Source organism: Armigeres subalbatus, chromosome 3 (assembly GCF_024139115.2).
Source record: "Armigeres subalbatus isolate Guangzhou_Male chromosome 3, GZ_Asu_2, whole genome shotgun sequence".
In the NCBI taxonomy this organism is placed as follows: Eukaryota; Metazoa; Arthropoda; class Insecta; order Diptera; family Culicidae; genus Armigeres; species Armigeres subalbatus.
In genome coordinates, this window is record NC_085141.1 from 333,804,794 (window position 1) to 333,825,423 (window position 20,630).

At 46.0% G+C, this 20,630-nt stretch overlaps 1 protein-coding gene across 4 annotated transcripts in view; it reads right to left on the minus strand.

Annotated features, from left to right (window-relative positions):
* Positions 1 to 204: 204 nt before the first annotated feature.
* Positions 205 to 20,630, minus strand: part of LOC134225697 (activated Cdc42 kinase Ack) — an 88,278-nt gene continuing 67,852 nt past the window's right edge. For all 4 annotated transcript variants that reach the window (XM_062705988.1, XM_062705991.1, XM_062705989.1 and 1 more), the window contains exons 3-7: positions 18,449 to 19,577; positions 18,208 to 18,381; positions 17,579 to 17,736; positions 15,546 to 17,517; positions 205 to 1,390 (exon numbers count right to left, since the gene is read on the minus strand). In XM_062705988.1, coding sequence (XP_062561972.1) covers positions 1,297 to 1,390; positions 15,546 to 17,517; positions 17,579 to 17,736; positions 18,208 to 18,381; positions 18,449 to 19,554 — 3,504 coding nt within the window. In that variant the 5' untranslated portion in view covers positions 19,555 to 19,577 and the 3' untranslated portion in view covers positions 205 to 1,296. The remainder of the gene's footprint in view (positions 1,391 to 15,545; positions 17,518 to 17,578; positions 17,737 to 18,207; positions 18,382 to 18,448; positions 19,578 to 20,630) is intronic.

Consider the following 20,630-nt stretch of genomic DNA (forward strand, 5'->3'; position numbering starts at 1 on the left):
GGAGAATATTTGATTTATTATTATCTCTCTATGCCACTATAGAGGTTTTCAGTTGGCGTAGTAACAGAGTATCTTATATAACTAAAGCCATTACGATGTTGTTGACACTCATCCTTGCCTTTGCTTAATTAATGATCAATTTCTCACATTAAACTCAATCTGGACATTCGGATACCGTTTTAGCTGATACAAGTGCACGACCTATTTTCTCTGTTATAAAATATATGTATATTGTTCCATTACGGAGCATTCTCATATAACATGTAAATAGACTATTTTGGATCTACCGGCTCTGCATCAGATCTGATTCCGCTAATTAACCGTTATAATTAGATTTCGATCACTTCATTTGGTATATCTAAATCCACTAATCGTTCTTTCTTCGAATGCTGTTTGAAGACGGCTACCACCCTTGTTCATCATTCAATTCAACAAAAGTAGGTTTAATCTTTTTTTTTCAAGTGGGCCCCTCCACAGCACACCACTTGCCCTCGTTACGTTTTAGCTAATCTGCTTTTAGTTCTAACTGTTCTATCGCTTTGCAGGCGCTTCTGAAGCGAAATAACATAGCGTGTATTCAACAACAATTTCATTAGTCCAGCAGCAATGCACATCGCAAATCAAGTAGCAGACCTATCTAATTTTCATCAAATCGCGCCGTCAAAGACAATTGTGCTTCCCAGTATCGTTATTTCGGTGGCTGGTACTCACTAGACACCTAATTTATTTTCCGGCTAAAATCTTCAAGTTTTCATTCCCACAGGCTATGATGATTGATGAGAAAAATGGTTTCGTTCCGTTTTTTGAGAGTAATAAATATCTCAATGCCGCTTTTGATGCGGCACGAATCGGCTTATCATTTAATAGTTTTCGTTATGTGCATTCTTACTAATATATGTTTAATTAATAAGAGGTTTGTAAAAGAGAGCATTCGATTCGCTTAATAATGAATTCATGCGGGAGATTATGAAAACGGTTTCACTGGAGGAATTCAGAAATTAACGCTTATGTGATACATAAAATTATTCGAGACTTATTACATTGCATTGGGGAGATTACGTCACGTTCTTGAGTTAAAAATTATTTGTACATTAATTTGATCAAATTATTCAAACTATGGAATACTATCAACAAATATCTACAGATTTGCCAAATGGTAAATGGTGCTAATTTTAATACTCAACGGTTGCTTGTTCGTTGTGTAAAACTTAGAAACGGTTCTTACCTTCGAAACGAAATTACGCCGAAAACCCAAAGCCATAAAACATCGATTGACTGTCAGGCAGGCGGAAGTGATTAAGCTTCCAGCAGTATGGATGCAGCCAGTTGCACACTCCAGCCGGTTTTCAGCAGCGCTTCCTCGCATTTGGTTCGATTGGCCACACCGAGTCTGCAATTGGAAAATGGACGAGAAATGAATTATTGCAAAAATATCCATCGATAGTCGCCTTCATCGTACTTTTGTGGGCATGTTCGATGGGAAGTGTGCCCATCCAGAGTAAATAAAAATGATCATTAAATTTATTAAGCTAAAGCGTGCATTGCACTGGTAATATTAAAAACTCCAAAACGTATGATGATGGGCAGCTTGAACGAGTCTCATTATGCAGACCTGTGTGGCTGACTATAATACTATAAACGATTAATAAGTTTCCTTCGCGTGAGCTTTCAATCGCGCTGATGGAGCAGACCCACTGAAGCAGTGAGTTGGTAAGGGAAACTCGTCGACAGTAAGATTAGTTTCGGTAATTTGGTCACTGATGAGTTTATTATTACGAAGGGCCATGCACGACGTGGTGGAGCTTATTGTAAATACAGCACTTTCGGTAGCTGGTTGAACCGGGAGATTAAATATCTATCAAATCAGGTAATTTATACAGCCTTGGTTTTGTCATTTTGCATATAACGTTAGAGTTGATTATTTGGAGCAAAGTGGCTATGATATTTGTATAAATTGGAGTGCACTTCTTTAATTCTCGTTGTGGTTAGCACGTCTTCAAATCAAATTTTAACAACTGCAAAACGATCAATTTGATAGTTTTTCTTAGAAATATTTTATTATTTCCCGAGCTTTTGAAATCAAATCTATTGAATTCCTTCTTTTATATTTACCACAATTAAATTATATATGAATAAAAACGGATTAGGATTATTTACTAAGTTCAAATTTATTACATAAAGTTGTGTAGTAAAAATAACTGCAATTAAATTAATTTGGATGAAGGATTTTGTTATGCCAAGTGCCGGTTTTTTTTTCAAGAAAATTCACCTTGTTATTGAGCATACAGAAATAACTTTTAAATAAAAGAAACCTTGGATAGTTTGAGGCAAGTAACCTAGATAGATATCCTTCAGTGTGTGCCTGGATAAAGGTTCCCCCAAACACAAGCGACACGACAGTCGCGACGCGATTCTATCGCTTGGCGACAGCGATTCTGTCGCCGTTGGTATGGAAGCGCAAATCAAACATTGCCTGCAGCGACCCAACGATAGAATCGCGGCGACTAGTTGTCGCCGTCGCGGCGATGAAATCGCTTAGGTCTGGGGGAGCCTTAACAGATGCAACAAATTTTCGTATAACGGACAATTTCATGATCATTGATCAGCCAATAGTAGGCTAGGCCATGAATCGACCTCTTTCCCCATCCAACAACCACCGCTTACAGGAGTCCACATCTATGGATGCTTTCATCGCCATTTCAAGGCTACACATTTGGCGATCCTGTCAATTTGTTCCTGGTAGGAAGCAAAAAAGTGAATGGTTAAGTAGGTGGATGGGACGATAACTGACTCAAGACTTATTTTTTCTTCTTTATTAAAGAGGCTTTCAGCCCTTGGCTGGTTACTCAAGACTTAGGCCGATGGCATACTCACGCGTGTGCGTGCGCGAACGCGTCCAGGACAAAAGAATTTCTCTTGCTGATATTCTGCTTTACGAGTGCTTGGACGCGCTCCGCATCGCTCGACGCGTCAGTATGTCATCGCCCTTATGCAATAAGTGAATATTGCTTCGGTTTCATAATTGTGGGCCGGGGTTGTGTTGTTTTTGCATCGGTTTCGACTTGTGAAGTCAAAGGCGCTGGAAGAGCAGTGTTGTTTTTGCACCGGATTCAACTTGTGGAGTCGAAGACACTCTTTTAGAGCGTCGTATCAGTTTTGCATCTATTTCAACTTGTGATGTCTGTTTTGCATCAGTTTCGACTTGTGGAGTCGAAGTCGCTCTGGAAGAGCACAGATTTGTGTTGTTTTTTTGCATCGGTATCGATTTGTGCTTCTCAGATTTGCATCGGTTTCGACTTGTAATGTCGAATGTTCTCTGAAAAAGCGCCAAATCGATTGTGCTGTTATTGCATCGGTGTCGGCTAGTGATGTTGAAAGCAATCTGGAAGAGTTCCTAATTTACTGAGAATTATGTACGTGCACCCGCACCCGAGTCCCTTCGAAACCCGCAGAGGGTTAGGGCAAGGTGATGGTATTTCGTGTCTGCTATTCAACATCGCTTTGGAAGGGGTAATACGAAGAGCAGGGATTAACACGAGTCAATAAGTCCGTCCAGCTATTTGGTTTTGCCGACGACATAGATATTATGACACGTAACTTTGAGAGATGGAGGAAGCCTACATCAGACTGAAGAGGGAAGCCAAGCGGTTCGGACTAGTCATTAACACGTCGGAGACAAAGTACATGATAGGAAGAGGTTCAAGAGAAGACAATGTGAGCCACCCACCGCGAGTTTGCATCGGTGGTGACGAAATCGAGGTGGTAGAAGAATTTGTGTACTTGGGCTCACTGGTGACTGCCGAAAATGATACCAGCAGAGAAATTCGGAGACGCATAGTGACTGGAAATCGTACTTTGGACTCCGCAAAACGCTCCGATCGAATAGAGTTCGCCGCCGTACCAAACTGACAATCTACAAAACGCTCATTAGACCGGTAGTCCTCTACGGACACGAGACCTGGACGATGCTCGTGGAGGACCAACGCGCACTTGGAGTTTTCGAAAGGAAAGTGCTGCGTACCATCTATGGTGGGGTGCAGGTGGCGGACGGTACGTGGAGGAGGCGAATGAACCACGAATTGCATCAGCTGTTGGGAGAACCATCCATCGTTCACACCGCGAAAATCGGACGACTGCGGTGGGCCGGGCACGTAACCAGAATGTCGGACAGTAACCCGGTGAAAATGGTTCTCGACAACGATCCGACGGGCACAAGAAGGCGAGGTGCGCAACGGGCAAGGTGGATCGATCAGGTGGAAGATGACTTGCGGACCCTCCGTAGACTGCGTGGTTGGCGACGTGTAGCCATGGACCGAGCCGAATGGAGAAGACTCTTATATACCGCACAGGCCACGTCGGCCTTAGTCTGAATAAATAAATAAATAAATAATTCACCAAGTAGTGATACTGCATTTCTCGCATTTAGCCAAGACACCAACCTTATATGAATAATATGGTTCGATGTACCATTTTCTCTATAACTTTTAAACGCAACGGTCGATCGTTTTAAAATTCAATAGTGATCAACTAGTCTTTGCCCCCTGTCGAATGAAACTTGTTGCGAGGGAATCGGTTAAGGATTACTATATGAAAAGTTGTCTAATGTTTTTCTTAGCTTTTGTGCACACACATACACACACACATACACACATACGGGCTGTGAAATGGTGAGTTGACATCTGGGTAGGAGCGACCTACACAGCTCTGGTCCTCACAAGTTCCAATCTCACGCTTCCACGGGTCTTCCGATGACAATCGACCGCCAGCTAAGGGTTTTGTACTTAGCTGGTAGTGCAGCCTGGGCATTGTTGTCCTTCTGACATCAGCTAGAGTGAGTGGGTGCGACCAACGGGACCATCTCCCTAACCCCTAATCCCAAGGCATTAAGCGACCCGTGCCTCCCTCCACAGTAATTGTCCCTTACCGCGTCATGCTGGGCTCTGGCGTGGCGGACCTCTTTTCCCGAGGAACTCGTGGGACCAAAATGGAAAACCAAGTCAATTCTTCAATTAGTGGTAGTAGTGTAGGCGACAACCCCTTCGCAAGAGGTGGGTTGTTCAGGTCTCCGCCTAGGAGGCCAGAGACAATAGTCGGCAGCTCAATGCGCAGCGCCAGCGTGGGTCACTTAACCTTCATCTCGGCTAAAAAAACGCCGGTAGAGGTTATTGACGGCCCATGGCTTGTGGAGGCGATGAACCGCAAACGCGATGGGCTTTCGGCCTTCGAGGTGGCGACGGAACAGCTGGACGCCATCATCGACTTTGCGTCATCGAAGCATAATATCAGTAAAGACCTCAAGAGGAGCTTGCTGAAACTTCGAAAGTCGATGTTGGACGCCAAGCTGGAGAGGGCGGTCGGGACGGCCAAATCTAAACCCGTGAAATCCGTGGAGTCGAGGTCTACCCAGACTGAGGCCCAAGGATTCGCGGACTCGGGCAAGGTCGAATCGACCGAGGGCGTGCCAGCGAAGACGGTGGTGCCAAAGTCTACCCAGACTGAGGCTCAAGTATTCGCGGGCACGTCGGGGGGGACTGCTCCAACGGAGCAGACACAAAAACGGGGGAGACAGTCTCCAGGGGATGAGCTCCCTGGGGGCCGCTCCAAAACGCGGAGGGTTACTACCCCGAACAAGGGTAGTGGGGCTGGGATGCTGAACCCCGGCCAGGTACCTCCAAAACCGGGGGAGGAAGGACCTGGAAAGGTCCGTCCACCCAGGAAAGACGGTGGTATGGGGTTACGGCAGGCTGAGAGCTCTCAGCCGCCCCAGACCAGGAAAATAGAGGGGGATGACGCCTCCTGGACCCTGGTCAAGAACAAGAGGAAACCGAAGACGTCAAGGGCCGAAAAGAAGGCCCAGGCGAATGAGGGTAGCAAGAAGTCTAGGGTAGGCGCCAATCACTCCAGGGGCGATGCCCTAGTCATCACGGTGGACGAGGCTAAGTACTCGGACGTTTTGAAGGCGATGAGGAGTGACGTCAAGCTCGGTGAACTCGGAGGCGACGTACGTCGAATAAGACGTACCCGGATGGGGGAGTTGATCCTCGAGCTGAAGCGGGGCGTCTCGCAAAGGGCGCCGCCTACAAGAAGTTGGCGGAGGAAGTCCTAGGCGAGACGGTCAAGGTGAGGGTACTCACGACATAGGTGAATCTAAGGGTTGAAGACCTGGACGAGATCACCGAAGTCGAAGAGCTCGTCACGGCACTGCGGCAACAGTGTGAAGTGGAGACGCCCAGCGCAGCCATTCGGCTACGGAAAGGTCCGGCAGGGACGCAGGTAGCATTGGTTCAGATATCTGCAGCGGACGCCTCCAAGGTAGTCAAGTTAGGGAGCGTCAAGGTGGGATGGTCGGTGTGCCCTGTGGGCATATACGAGCATCCCGAAGTTTGCTTCAAGTGCTTGGAACCGGGGCACAAGCAATGGGACTGCAAAGGCCCTGACAGAAGCAATCTCTGCCGACGCTGCGGATTGAAGGGACATAAGGCACAATGCTACACGAACCCTCCCAATTGTTTGATTTGTTCCAGCAAAGCTGTGAACAGTAAGCACCCCATGGGGGGGGGGGGTTCGAAGTGCGTTTAAGGCGTTTAAGCGTGCTGCAAAATCAAAGTGCAGGCAACGCAGCTGGCTTGCTCGGCCTCGCCCGAGTGTTTGGTGTGCGCAGGTTTAGAGGAAACGGCGTTTAAGCGTGCTGCAAAATCAAAGTGCAGGCAACGCAGCTGGCTTGCTCGGCCTCGCCCGAGTGTTTGGTGTGCGCAGGTTTAGAGGAAACGGCGGAACACGTGTTGTTCGTGTGCCCACGTTTTCGCGCAATGCCAATGCGTGACCACATGCTTGCCACATGTGGTCTGGACACTACCCCGGACAACCTAGTTCGGAGGATGTGTAAAGATGAAGTTGGCTGGAACGCCGTTTTATCGGCTATCGTCCAAATCGTCTCGGAGTTACACAGAAGTTGGCGCGTGGACTCAAGGATGGCTAGTTCAGGCGCAAATAAGAGGTGATCCAAGGGATCGGAGTCGGCTTCATGGGTCATACCGGTGGTCATGCCCTGTGGTCGAACTCGATCCTTCAATCGAACAAGTGGCCGCGCAAAGAACAACATGGTATCGGCCCTCCGACGAGACAGGAGATTTGCGCAGGCCCAATAAGCTACCTTTAAAAACAACTATTACGAACGACATAGAAGATAATCGGCAACGACCTAGGCGAATAATCAAGAATCACGATTGGAAGCTTGGAACATGGAACTGCAAGTCGCTAGGCTTCGCAGGTTGCGACAGGATAATCTACGATGAATTACATCCCCGCAACTTTGATGTCGTAGCGCTGCAGGAAATCTGCTGGACAGGACAGAAAGTGTGGAAAAGCGGGCATCGAGCGACTACCTTCTACCAAAGCTGTGGCACCACCAACGAGCTAAGACCCGGCTTCATAGTGCAGATGCGCCAACGCGTGATTGGGTGGCAGCCTATCAACGCAAGGATGCTGAGGATAAAAGGCCCTTTCTTCAACTATAGCATCATCAACGTGCACTGCCCACACGAAGGGAGATCCGACGACGAGAAAGAAGCGTTCTATGCGCAGCTGGAGCAGACATACGACGGATGCCCACTGCGGGACGTCAAAATCGTCATCGGTGACATGAACGCTCAGGTAGGAAGATAGGGAATGTATAGACCGGTCATCGGACCGGATAGTCTGCATACCATATCGAACGACAACGGCCAACGATGCATAAACTTTGCAGCCTCCCGCGGAATGGTAGTTCGGAGCACTTTTTTTCCCCGCAAGAATATCCACAAGGCCACATGGAAATCACCTAATCAAGTAACGGAAAACCAAATCGACCACGTTCTAATCGACGGTAAATTCTTCTCCGACATCACGAGCGTACGCACTTACCGCAGTGCGAATATTGAATCCGACCACTACCTCGTTGCAGTATGTCTGCGCTCAAAACTCTTGACGGTGTACAACACGCGTCGGAGTCGTCCACCGCGGCTAAACATTGGGCGGCTACAAGACGGTAAACTAGCCCAAGACTACAGGTAGCAGCTGGAAGTGGCACTTCTAACGGAAAAGCAGCTAGGCACAGCATCTCTTGAAGATGGCTGGAGAGATATTCGATCCGCCATTGGAAGCACCGCATCCGCTGCACTAGGCACGGTGGCTCCGGATCAGAGAAACGGCGGCGAATGCGAGCAGTTAGTTGAGGAGAAGAATGCAGCATGAGTGAGATTGCTGCAACACCGCACGAGGGCCAACGAGGCACGATACAAACGAGTGCGGAACCGACAAAACTCGATTTTCCGGAAGAAAAAGCGCCAGCAGGAAGATCGAGACCGTGAAGATTCGGAGCAACTGTACCGCGCTTATAACGCACGAAAGTTCTATGAGAAGTTGAACCATTCACGTAAGGGCCATGTGCCGCAGTCTGATATGTGTAAGAACATAAAGGGGAACCTTCTTACAAACGAGCGTGAGTTGATCCAAAGGTGGCGGCAGCACTACGAAGAGCACATGAATGGCGATGTGGCAGACAACGGTGCCGGTATGATAATGAACCTAGGAGCACGCGCGCCGGACATGCGACTTCCGGCTCCGATTTTCCAGGAAATCCTGGAGGAAAAAAACAACAAAGCCCTTGGAGTTGACCAACTACCAGGAGAGCTGTTTAAACACGGTGGTGAGGGAATGGCCAGAGCGCTGCACTGGGTAATTACCAAGGTTTGGAAGCAGGGGCCCTCCTTAGCCGTGCGGTAAGATGCGCGGCTACAAAGCAAGACCATGCTGAGGGTGGCTGGGTTCGATTCCCGGTGCCGGTCTAGACAATTTTCGGATTGGAAATGGTCTCGACTTCCCTGGGCATAAAAGTATCATCGTGTTAGCCTCATGATATACGAATGCAGAAATGGTAACTTGGCTTAGAAACCTCGCAGTTAATAACTGTGGAAGTGCTGAATGAACACTAAGCTGCGAGGCGGCAATGTCCCAGTGGGGGATGTAATGCCAATGAAGAAGAAGAAGAAGGAAGGTTTTGCCGCAGGAGTGGATGGAAGGTGTTGTGTGTCCCATCTACAAAAAGGGCGATAAGCTGGATTGTAGCAACTACCGCGCAATCACATTGCTGAACGCCGCCTACAAGGTACTCTCCCAAATTTTATGCCTCCGACTAACATCAATTGCAAGAGAGTTCGTGGGGAAGTACCAGGCGGGATTTATGGGTGAACGCTCTACCACAGACCAGGTGTTCGGCATACGTCAGGTATTGCAGAAATGCCGCGAATACAACGTTTCCACACATCATCTATTTATAGACTTGAAAGCATTCACACCGCGAAAATCGGAAGACTGCGGTGGGCCGGGCACGTAGCCAGAATGTCGGACAGTAATCCGGTGAAAATGGTTCTCGACAATGATCCGACGGGAACAAGAAGGCGAGGTGCACAGCGGGCAAGGTGGATCGATCAGGTGGAGGACGATTTGCGGACCCTCCGCAGACTGCGTGGTTGGCGAAGTGCAGCCATGGACCGAGCTGAATGGAGAAGACTTTTATGTGCAGCACAGGCCACTCCGGCCTTAGTCTGATAATAAATAATTATGGTATGAGAAACTGCAATCTATCACCTCTGTGTGTCAAATGTGGCGAAAAGCATCTATCGACTTCATGTTCGCTCCCGACGAAAGCCGAACTGCGTAGAGATTCATTTCATTTATTTAGTTTACATCTAAACAGATAACACTGAATCAACAATTGGACGCCATAATACACGGCTCGAGGCCGCATCTCTTCATCCTCGAATGCGCCCCACGCTCGCCAAGTCGTTTTGTACCTGGTCTGCCCACCTCGCTCGCTGCGCTCCACGCCGTCTCGTACCTGCTGGATCGGAAGCGAACACCATCTTTGCAGGGTTGCTGTCCGGCATTCTTGCAACATGCCCTGCCCATCGTACCCTTCCGGCTTCAGATACCTTCTGGATACTGGGTTCGCCGTAGAGCTGGGCGAGCTCATGGTTCATTCTTCGCCTCCACACACCGTCTTCTTGCACACCGCCAAAGATGGTCCTAAGCACCCGTCTCTCGAATACTCCGAGTGCTTGCAAGTCCTCTCCGAGCATTGTCCATGTTTCATGTCCGTAGAGGACAACCGGTCTTATAAGCGTCTTGTACATGACACATTTGGTGTGGTGGCGAATCTTTTTCGACCGCAGTTTCGTCTGGAGCCCGTAGTAGGCCCGACTTCCGCAGATGATTCGCCTTCGTATTTCACGACTAACGTTGTTGTCAGCCGTTAGCAAGGATCCGAGGTAGACGAATGGCTACAGGTGGTCCATGGCTACAGGTGGGCAACCACGCAATCTACGGAGGGTCCGCCAGTCATCTTCCACCTGATCGATCCACCTTGCCCGCTGCGCACCTCGCCTTCTTGTGCCCGTCGGATCGTTGTCGAGAACCATTTTCACCGGATTACTGTCCGACATTCTGGCTACGTGCCCGACCCACCGCAGTCGTCCGATTTTCGCGGTGTGAACGATGGATGGTTCTCCCAACAGCTGATGCAACTCGTGGTTCATTCGCCTCCTCCACGTACCGTCCGCCATCTGCACCCCACCATAGATGGTACGCAGCACTTTCCTTTCGAAAACTCCAAGTGCGCGTTGGTCCTCCACGAGCATCGTCCAGGTCTAGTGTCCGTAGAGGACTACCGGTCTAATGAGCGTTTTGTAGATTGTCAGTTTGGTACGGCGGCGAACTCTATTCGATCGGAGCATCTTGCGGAGTCCAAAGTACGTACGATTTCCAGCCACTATGCGTTTCCGAATTTCTCTACTGGTGTCATTTTCAGCAGTTCCCAGTGAGCCCAAGTACACAAATTCCTTTACCACCTCGATTTCATCACCACCGATGCAAACTCGAGGTGGGCTCACATTGTCTTCTCTTGAACCCCTTCCTATCATGTGCTTCGTCTTCAACGTGTTGATGACTAGTCCGATCCGCTTAGCTTCCCTTTTCAGTCTGATGTAGGCTTCCTCCATCTTCTCAAAGTTACGTGCCATAATATCTATGTCGTCGGCGAAGCCAAATAGCTGGAGGGACTTATTGAAAATTGTACCACTCGTGTTAATCCCTGCTCTTCGTATTACCATTTCCGAAGCGATGTTGAATAGCAGACTCGAAAGACCATCACTTTGCCGTAACCCTCTGCGCGTTACGAAGGAACTCGAGAATGCCCCTGAAACTCGAACTACGTACATCACCCAATCCATCGTCGCTTTGATCAACCGTGCCAGTTTATCCTGAGAACCGTGTTCGTGCATTAGCTGTCATAGCTGGTCCTGATCGATTGTATCATATGCGGCTTTGAAGTCCATGAATAGATGATGTGTGGGCACGTTGTATTCGCGGCATTTCTGCAGTACTTGGCGAATGGCGAACACCTGGTCCGTGGTGGAGCGTTCGCCCATGAAACCCGCCTGGTACTGCCCCACGAACTCCCTTGCAGTTGGTGCTAGTCGACGGCATAAAATTTGGGAGAGTACCTTGTAGGCGGCGTTCAGCAATGTGATTGCGCGGTAGTTGCTACAATCCAGCTTATCGCCCTTCTTATAGATGGGACACACGACACCTTCCATCCACTCCTGCGGCAAAACTTGCTCCTCCCAAATCTTGGTAATAACCCAGTGCATCGCTCTAGCCAGTGCCTCACCACCGTGTTTAAATAGCTCTCCTGGTAGTTGGTCAACCCCAGGGGCTTTGTTGATCTTCAGCCGGCCAACCTTCTCCTGAATTTCCTGGAGATTCGGAGCCGGTAAGATTATGTCCTGCGCGCGTTCTCCCAGGTCCATCACCATACCGCCATCTTCGTCTGCCACATCGCCATTCAGGTGTTCTTCGTAGTGCTGCCGCCACCTTTGGATCACCTCACGCTCGTTCGTAAGAAGGTTCCCGTTTATGTCCTTACACATATCAGACTGTGGCACGTGGCCCTTACGTGAATGGTTCAACTTCTCATAGAACTTTCGTGCGTTATTAGCGCGGTACAGTTCCTCCGTCTCTTCACGATCTCGATCTTCCTGCCGGCGCTTTTTCCGCCGGAAAATCGAGTTTTGTCTGTTCCGCGCCCGTTTGTATCGTGCCTCGTTCGCCCTCGTGCGGTGTTGCAGCAATCTCGCCCATGCTGCATTCTTCTCTTCCACTAACTGCTCACATTCACCGTCATACCAGTCGTTTCTCTGATCCGGGGGCACCGTGCCAAGTGCAATGGCGGATCGAATATCTCTCCAGCCATCTTCAAGAGACGCTGAGCCTAGCTGCTCTTCCGTTGGGAGTGCCACTTCCAGCTGCTGTGCGTATTCTTGGACTAGTCTAGCGTCTTGTAGCCGCCCAATATTAAGCCGCGGCGTCCGACTTCGACGCGTGTTGTACACCGTCGAGAGTTTTGAGCGCAGGCATACTGCAACGAGGTAGTGATCGGATTCAATATTCGCACTGCGGTAGGTGCGGGCGTTCGTGATGTCGGAGAAGAATTTACCGTCTATTAGAATGTGGTCGATTTGGTTTTCCGTTTCTTGGTTAGGTGATCTCCATGTGACCTTGTGGATATTTTTGCGGGGAAAGTAGGTGCTTCGGACTACCATTCCGCGAGAGGCTGCGAAGTTTATGCATCGTTGGCCGTTGTCATTCGATACGGTGTGCAGACTATCCGGTCCGATGACCGGTCTATACATTTCCTCCCTTCCTGCCTGTGCGTTCATGTCACCGATGACGATTTTGACGTCCCGCAGTGGGCATCCATCGTATGTCTGCTCCAGCTGTGCGTAGAACGCTTCTTTCTCGTCGTCGGGTCTCCCTTCGTGTGGGCAGTGCATGTTGAAAGAAACGGCCTTTAATCCTCAGCTTGCACATCCTTGCGTTGATTGGCTGCCACTCAATCACGCTTTGGCGCATCTTACCCAGCACTATGAAGCCGGTTCCCAGCTCGTTGGTGGTATTGCTGTCCCCCATACTATCTTGTAATTCTCGAAGGTTTTTTATGTATTTTCCTCCAAATACTTATCTAATTATGTAGACCCTGCCAGTCAACTGATAAAACTGCTTGAAAAAATAATAAACTGCAATGGTTTTTCTCCTTCAGCGTCAAAGAGGAAGCCGCATTAACAAGGGACATTCGCCTCCACTACGATACCTCACAACGCTTAAGCTGACAAAGATAAATGCAACGATGCATGTGAAAGACGCGACTGATCAGCTAGGGGCTGTCCACAAACCACGTAGACCGAAATTTCACATTTTCAACCCCCCCCCCCCTAGTAGACTTTCGTAGACTTTTCCGAAACACCTCCCCCCCCCCTTGAAGTCTACGTAGACTTTTTTAAATTTTACAAAATATCACATGCGATTTTAAAAATATGAAGATCAAACACGTTTTAAGCAATTCAGCTATTTAAATCCATTTTAGTTTGTTTCACATTTTAACATAACAAAATTAAACTGAACAAACTCCAACAAAACAAAAATCAATTTACAACGTAATAAAATTTAATTGTACATAGCTCCTGAAACCGAATCTCAAAACCAATTTAATTTCTGTTGCACTCGATTCCTCATAGAGGTGTGCGCCACCGCCGCCAACACTTTCCTATAGGCGCCATTGCCTCAAATCTGTAACGCATCTGAACTATAATTCCCCACGCCAGTTCAAATGTGTAGGAAACCGAACAATTTTCAGAACTTTCAGAACTAAAAATTTTGATGCTTTTCTTAAAAATTCCATGCAATATTCATCCGTTGCCCAAGAATTTCCTTCTAAAATCCAAAAGGTTGAAAATTTAAATTTATTTTAAGAGGTAATTTTAAGTTTAAACGAACAGTTTGAAATATTTCCCGTGGAATTTTAGAATGGTTTCCTACGATATTTTTAAATATCTGTTTCAAATTTGGAGCGATTTCCACATTCTAAAGAAATTTCCGAATAATTTTCGATGGAAATTATGAAGAATTTTCAGTTGGAATTTTGGTAAATTTCTCGTAAAAATTTCGAATAAATTTATAAAAACTTTCTTACAAAAATTGCAAATATTTTATTTGTGGAAACTCAAAGAGTTTTTGGTGGAAAATGGTGGAAAAAAGAATTTGTATTCGAACTCCCAAATAAATTGCTGTAAATTTTCTAATAATTTTTCATGGACATTCCGAAACGCTCATATGTCTAAAGAATTCCTCGCGAAAATTCCGAAGAATTACCGAAATTAAGAAAAGTTTCCCAGGGACTTCCTATGAAAACTCCAGTTGAAATTCTGAAGGGTTCCTCATGAAAATTTCGGAGAATTCCTTACAAGTTTTAAAGAATGTAAATTCAAATGACCTTTTCTTTGATATTCAAAAATGCTTCCTTTGTAAATTCCAAAGATTTTTCCGTTGAAGTACGACATAATTTCCCGTGAAAATTCTCAAGAATCACCTGTCATTTCCATAGAAGTTCCTGCCGAAAATCAAAAGATATTCTAGTAGAATTTGCAATAAATTCAGAGCGGAAATAAAAAAAAATCAAGGTTTTTATAGAACACTTCGGAGAATTTTCCTGCTCAACTTAGAAGATTTTCCAGGTGAAATCAATGATAGTTTTAAGCCGTAGTTCACCAAAAAAAACCTTAAAAATCAAACATGTGAACTTCCCACAAAGCTGCTGCATAAATTGTTATTAAAAAAAAGTCTACGTGGACTTTTGGTATACCCCCCATCCTCCATCGTAGACTAACGTAGACTTTTTCGAAACACCCCTTCGTAGACTAACGTAGACTTTTTCGAAACACGCCCTCAAGAGTCTACGTGGTTTATGGACAGCCCCCTACTGACCGACCCAACTGACCAGCTGAAATATTTTTTTTTCGTGATTTTCGTGAAGCCCATAATATATATTTTTTTTAATTTGACATATATATTGAATGAGCTAGTTCCAACATTTTTTGATTGTAGCTTGTAAGTTTAATTTTTGGTGTCTTGTTGAAGTTCATTCCGTAAAGTGTCTCCTGAAATTTGGTTAAACTTTTTTGGGAAAGATTCGAAAAGATCTGGTATTATATATTAAAATCTATTTTTTTGTCTACTTTCCGATGGTTAGTATGGTGAATTGCGCATAGCTGCGCCAAAGCGGGAAATTGACTGGTGCAATGTTAGAATGAGGACGCTGTCTTTGTTCTAGATCCTAGGGCTTGGGCTTGCGGAAGCCCTTGGATAACATAAAGTATGTCGGATAACAATTTTAACCTCAAAATGAATTCAACGTTTCAAAATTACTCTGTGGTGAAGTTTTGAACGCAATCTCAGGTTTTGTCTGGGATTTGTATGAGGGCCCGCTACTGTGCGCTGGTTTGAGCACTTCGAACAACATTTCCAAATGCTAGGTGAAAATCGAGATTTCTACCAAGGACTATCTTCACATCATGAAACTCTTGATTAATGGACAGGAACACAGGAATGCAAAAGTCTAAAGGGGTACCAAGGGCACCAATCAAGAAAAAAATAGATTATTGAAATCCACTTACCGACACAGCTGTTCAATCTTGAAGTGCCGCACCGCCAACGTGTGATCCCAGTTAACGGCCGTCAGTGCGTCCCTAGCTTCCTGCTCATTACCTTCCTCACCCAGTTCGGCCATCAAAGCCGCCACCTGTTGCTCCTGTTGAGCTAACCGACCCAGTCGCCTCTGGATCTGTTGAGCGGACAGCGGTGCCGCCGGGGCTGCCCGGATCGGCTTCAGTAGATCATCGCAGGATACCTCATCGTAAATCGCAGGTTGTTGCTGCTGCAATTGACTGACGTTGTTGTAGATCTGTTGCTGATGATGTTGTTGCTGTTGAGGAGGCACCCGTTCGTAGTAAGATGCAGGAGTGGCTGCAACTATGTCGTAGATATCGCTTCCAATAGTCGAATAAACGTCGTTGCCATTGAATGCACTATTGTAAACAGTCGGCACTGGAGCTGGTTGAGGAACAGCGGAGGACTGCTGTTGTAGCTGTTGAGCAATTAGGTTGATAGAATTGACATTCGGACTGGAGCCATATAATCGGGTGTCGTTCTGGATTCGTGACAGGGGCCGGTTGGAAACCGCCACGAAATTATGAGTTTTCTGGGTAGACTGAGCGGGTAGATTTCCATAAGTAAGTTCAGTGTTGCTTAACGAGGTGGCACCATTGCGTTCCATCCACATTTGAGTTACCACGCTGGTGGTGTCAGCTGACTGCTCGTTATTTTGTTTCTTCGGTGAGAGCATGCTTTGCGTGCTTTCGTAGTTTCTTCGTTGGAAGCTTTCGGATGCGGCGACGGCTGAGTTGTTCGCATAAATTTGATACAAGTTTGCGTTCAAGTTCTTGCTTGCACCGGCGCCCATGTCGTTTCCGCTGTTGGCGTAAATAGAAGCGCTGCTTTCGTACTTGGAGAACGAACTCATCAGGTTGGTTATGTGATTCACTGATCCATCCTTAGAGTTCGATTTGGCAACGTAAGCTTGTGAATGGTTCACGCTGTTAGTATCATTTTTGTAGATATCCTTTTCTAATTCTGCTAGAAAAGCTTTATCAAGCTTTTTAGGAGTCAAATTTAACACACTTGGATCGGTGCTGTCCAATGTAAGGCTACTCAAGTTAACATCTAGAGAATCGCTTAATCCTTGAGCACTTCCATACGAACTTCCGGATGTGTTTGGCCCAGAGGAATTCATGTTGGCAATCATAGAACTGGACAGTTGTTCTAAATCAGTAACTTTGCCGTAATTTGAATCAATCTTCGATATAGCTCCTCTATTCACATTGCCATAGACGGCAGCGGATGTCGACGGTATGTTATGATCTGCACCCTCCAAAGTTTGTTGCCTCTTGATGGAAGACATCAAATCCCTAGCGCTTACGATACTGGAGGGACCACTCTCGTAATCCGATGTTACGTTGGGTACGATTTGATTGGATGGACTTTCCATGGTAAATGCTGATCTTGTGTCGAATGGATCCGGCTCAGGGCTTACTCCATCCAATGTCATAGTATTGGTATACTTTGGAGGCATTTGATACGGTGGGGGTTGCAGCCGGATAGGATGTTCTTCGTCGAGCACTTGACCGACCACGTGATGATGTTGAGTATGGTGGTTTAGATCTTGCTGTTGATCACCCTCCGTCGGTACATCGATAGGTTCATCCAAAATGCTAGTAAACTGGCGGTTGTGTGATCCCATCGAAACCGGTGGACTAGCGACAGAACCAGAGTCATCGCCCGGCGATGATAGGTCAATAAGAACACCTTCGGCTGATCCTTGAGGAAGATTGTGCGGTTGAGGGGGCCGCAAGGGCCGATTTTTGCTATCCTTAACCAATTGTTGTTGCTTCTGCTGGTTGAGTTTGTGATGATTTTCGTTGACAAGTTTGTTGTAGGAAAACTGTTTCTGGGCGTTGCTTTTACGTTCCTTGGCGTACTGCTCTGAGATACATTTTCCTCGACGATCAGTATTCAAGGTGTTATTCTTGCCTGGTAAGTAAGATATGAATTTTAATGTTTGAAGAATATTATTGTGATCATCAGAAATTACCTCGCAGTTTCACTTCTTCGTTCATTTCAAGCGTGCTGGGGTTACCCCAGCATGCCCCAAAGGCAGCCCCATGGGCTGTGTGACGGAATGAGTCATGTAGCGGACGACTGATGGTTCCCGATCCACCACGGTGCTTGGACGAATCAATGGCTACATTCCTAAAACAAAAAACTAGGGTTATTTCTAATAAAAACACTGGACGACAAAATCAGAAGATTTTTTTTTATTCGTAAAGCATCTGTAGTTCTTGACCTCTGAAATTGATTGATTACTGGCGTTCGTTGTTTGATTGGAAAAATTTCAAGATTATTTAGTCATAAAGTAAGAAAAGGTTCATCGCTTTAACGGCGCTGAAGTTACTTGCATATTTGCATGATTGCATGTTTATATAAGTTTAAATACTAAGTTATTAAAATAATCTAAGTAACCAAAATCAACCCAGCATGGCCATACAAGTATTTTTAGTCATTCTGTATTACGTGCAGTTCAAATTAGTTTAATGCAGATGTCCTAAACTCTCTAAGTTATTCTGAAGTTCATATCAATTGGTATACAAGATCAACTACGCCTGGTATGCAATCGAAATCGTAATTGACTTTAAATTTAATTCTGTCTAATCTATCACTTACCGAGGAAAGATTCCAATTTCAAAAGTGCGCTGATTTTGACCTTTCACGAACTGCAACTCTGGCCGATCATCGATTACACATATGGAATCGCCTTGTTCCACAGTCAATCGACTTTCAGCCTTGTAATTCATCACTGCCCGATATATCGAAGGACTCGTGCCAGATAGGAACTCCCTGAAAAAGCATAACACATAGTTTTTAAGATGTGAATAGAAATAAATGCGAATCATCAATGACTTACTTAATAGCAGCAAACGTCGGTCGCTCCGCCGGTGTTTTATCCCAACACTGTAACATCAGCTGGTACACATCCGGTGGACATGCATCTGGATGATGCAACCGCTCGCCCTCGCGATCAATCTTTCGCAGTATCTGCGATCCATTCAGCCCTACCCAGGGGTCTTCCCCGAAAGTGAACATCTCCCACAGCGTCACCGCGAACATCCAAGTATCGGATGCATGACTGAACTGCCGGTACCGCAACGACTCCGGAGCGCACCAAGGAAAGGGAACTTTCTTATGCTCGGTCATCACGTAACAATCCTCCTGCTGTGGAAGCGCTCGCATCAACCCGAAATCTCCGATCTTAATTTTATTCCCCGATGCCAATAACACGTTTCTACAAGCCAAATCCCTGTGCAAAAATCTCTTACTCTCCAAATACGCCATCCCGGTGGCAACCTGAACGGACCAGTTCCAAATGGTCGTCAGCGATGTATTCTTACACTGCTTACGCAGTGTATCCAGGAGGGAACCATTTGATGCCAGTTCAGTGACCATCATCATTGGCTGCGATAGCACCACACCATGCAATCTAACTAAATTCGGATGATTCAAGGCATGCATCGCTTGAACCTCCTTGAAAAAATCTTCTATCACACCGGGTTGTGCCAGAGTGTCAGCTTTCAAAATCTTCACAGCCACCGGAACGATCTGCCCGCCAGGGGCGTTCCATTCGCCTCGTCGAACAACTCCAAATGATCCGTCCCCTAATTTAATTGACATGGTTACATCTTTTTCGTGGATCAAACAAGTCAACGCTAGAGCCGATGGCTCTTCGGACTCCCTTGCAACGGCAGTCTTTTTCTGAGGTTGCTGCTTTCCTCCACCGATCAGTTTCGAGAGGATGTTCCGTCGCCACTGTTGCGCTTTACGTTTTTTCACCGCTTCCATCAAGCGCCGGATGCCGGGTTTGCCCAGTCCGATCTTTTCCAGATCGTCCACGTGGACATAGTCGAAGTGTGCCAGTCGGGTTATTTGCAGTTCGTCTCGTATCCGTGGCAGGAACTGCTCCAGCTGGACGTCCACCAGCAGTTCCTCCAGCCAGAGGGTGTCCGGGTCGGACATTTTTTACGGCGTGTATAAATTATCTGAAAGGAGAAATGATATACTGTTAGAGTGGAACAAAGTGTTTAAGGTACAAGATCATTCAGTGTTAATGGTATGGGGTGACAATAGTCTTGATTTACTGTCAAAATTTCAATCGCATGAAAAGCCCAGCTAAAATGTATGAAATTCATAATAACATCTTAAGCTCGTCCTTCTCGGTTATTTTGGCAACTGAAACCAGCTGGGATGAAAGCGTGAATAGTGAAGAATTTTTTGGAAGCAGCTTTAACATATTCAGGGACGATCGCGATTTCTTAGAATAAAAAAAAGTCTTGCGGTGGAGTTCTAATCGCAATCTGTAGCAATTTTGATTCAGAAATAATAACTACAAAAAAATATAAGAACTTTGAGTATGTTTGGGTGAAATCTAACATTGCAGGAGAAACCCATGTTTTCTCCTCTGTGTATTTCCCACCGGAACATGCGCAAACAACATCTTATGAAAGTTTTTTAAAAACTGCAGAAGAAATTTTATCGGGACTTCCAAAGTACATATTTACGGAGACTTTAACCAACGCACCGTTGACTTTATTCCGGATTCAGAGAACGAACAAATTCTACTTCCAGTCGCTGGGGAAATGAAACACTTATGTTTATATTTGACAGAACTGCTAGCCTAGGACTTAACCAAATCAATCACATTAAAAATCAACAGAACTGTTACCTTGATCTCCTACTAACCAATATTCAAGAAGATTTCTGTGTGACTAAATCATTGAATCCCTTATGGAAAAACGAAACATTCCACACGGCAATCGAATACTCTGTGTTCGTTCATGAATATAAAAAACCCAGCGACTGTGACTTTGAAGAAGTCCTTGAATACCATAAAGCAAACTATGACAGCATAAGACATAAGCTAAGTAGATTCAACTGGAAGCAAATTTTAGAGAATGAAGGTAATATAGAATCTTCCGTTGATGTTTATAACATTATTTTGATATTATTATTGACGAGGTCCCAAAAAGAAGAAAACGACGGAGCGGAAATTCAAAATATCCAATTTGGTACAATAGGCAAATAAAAAATTTAAA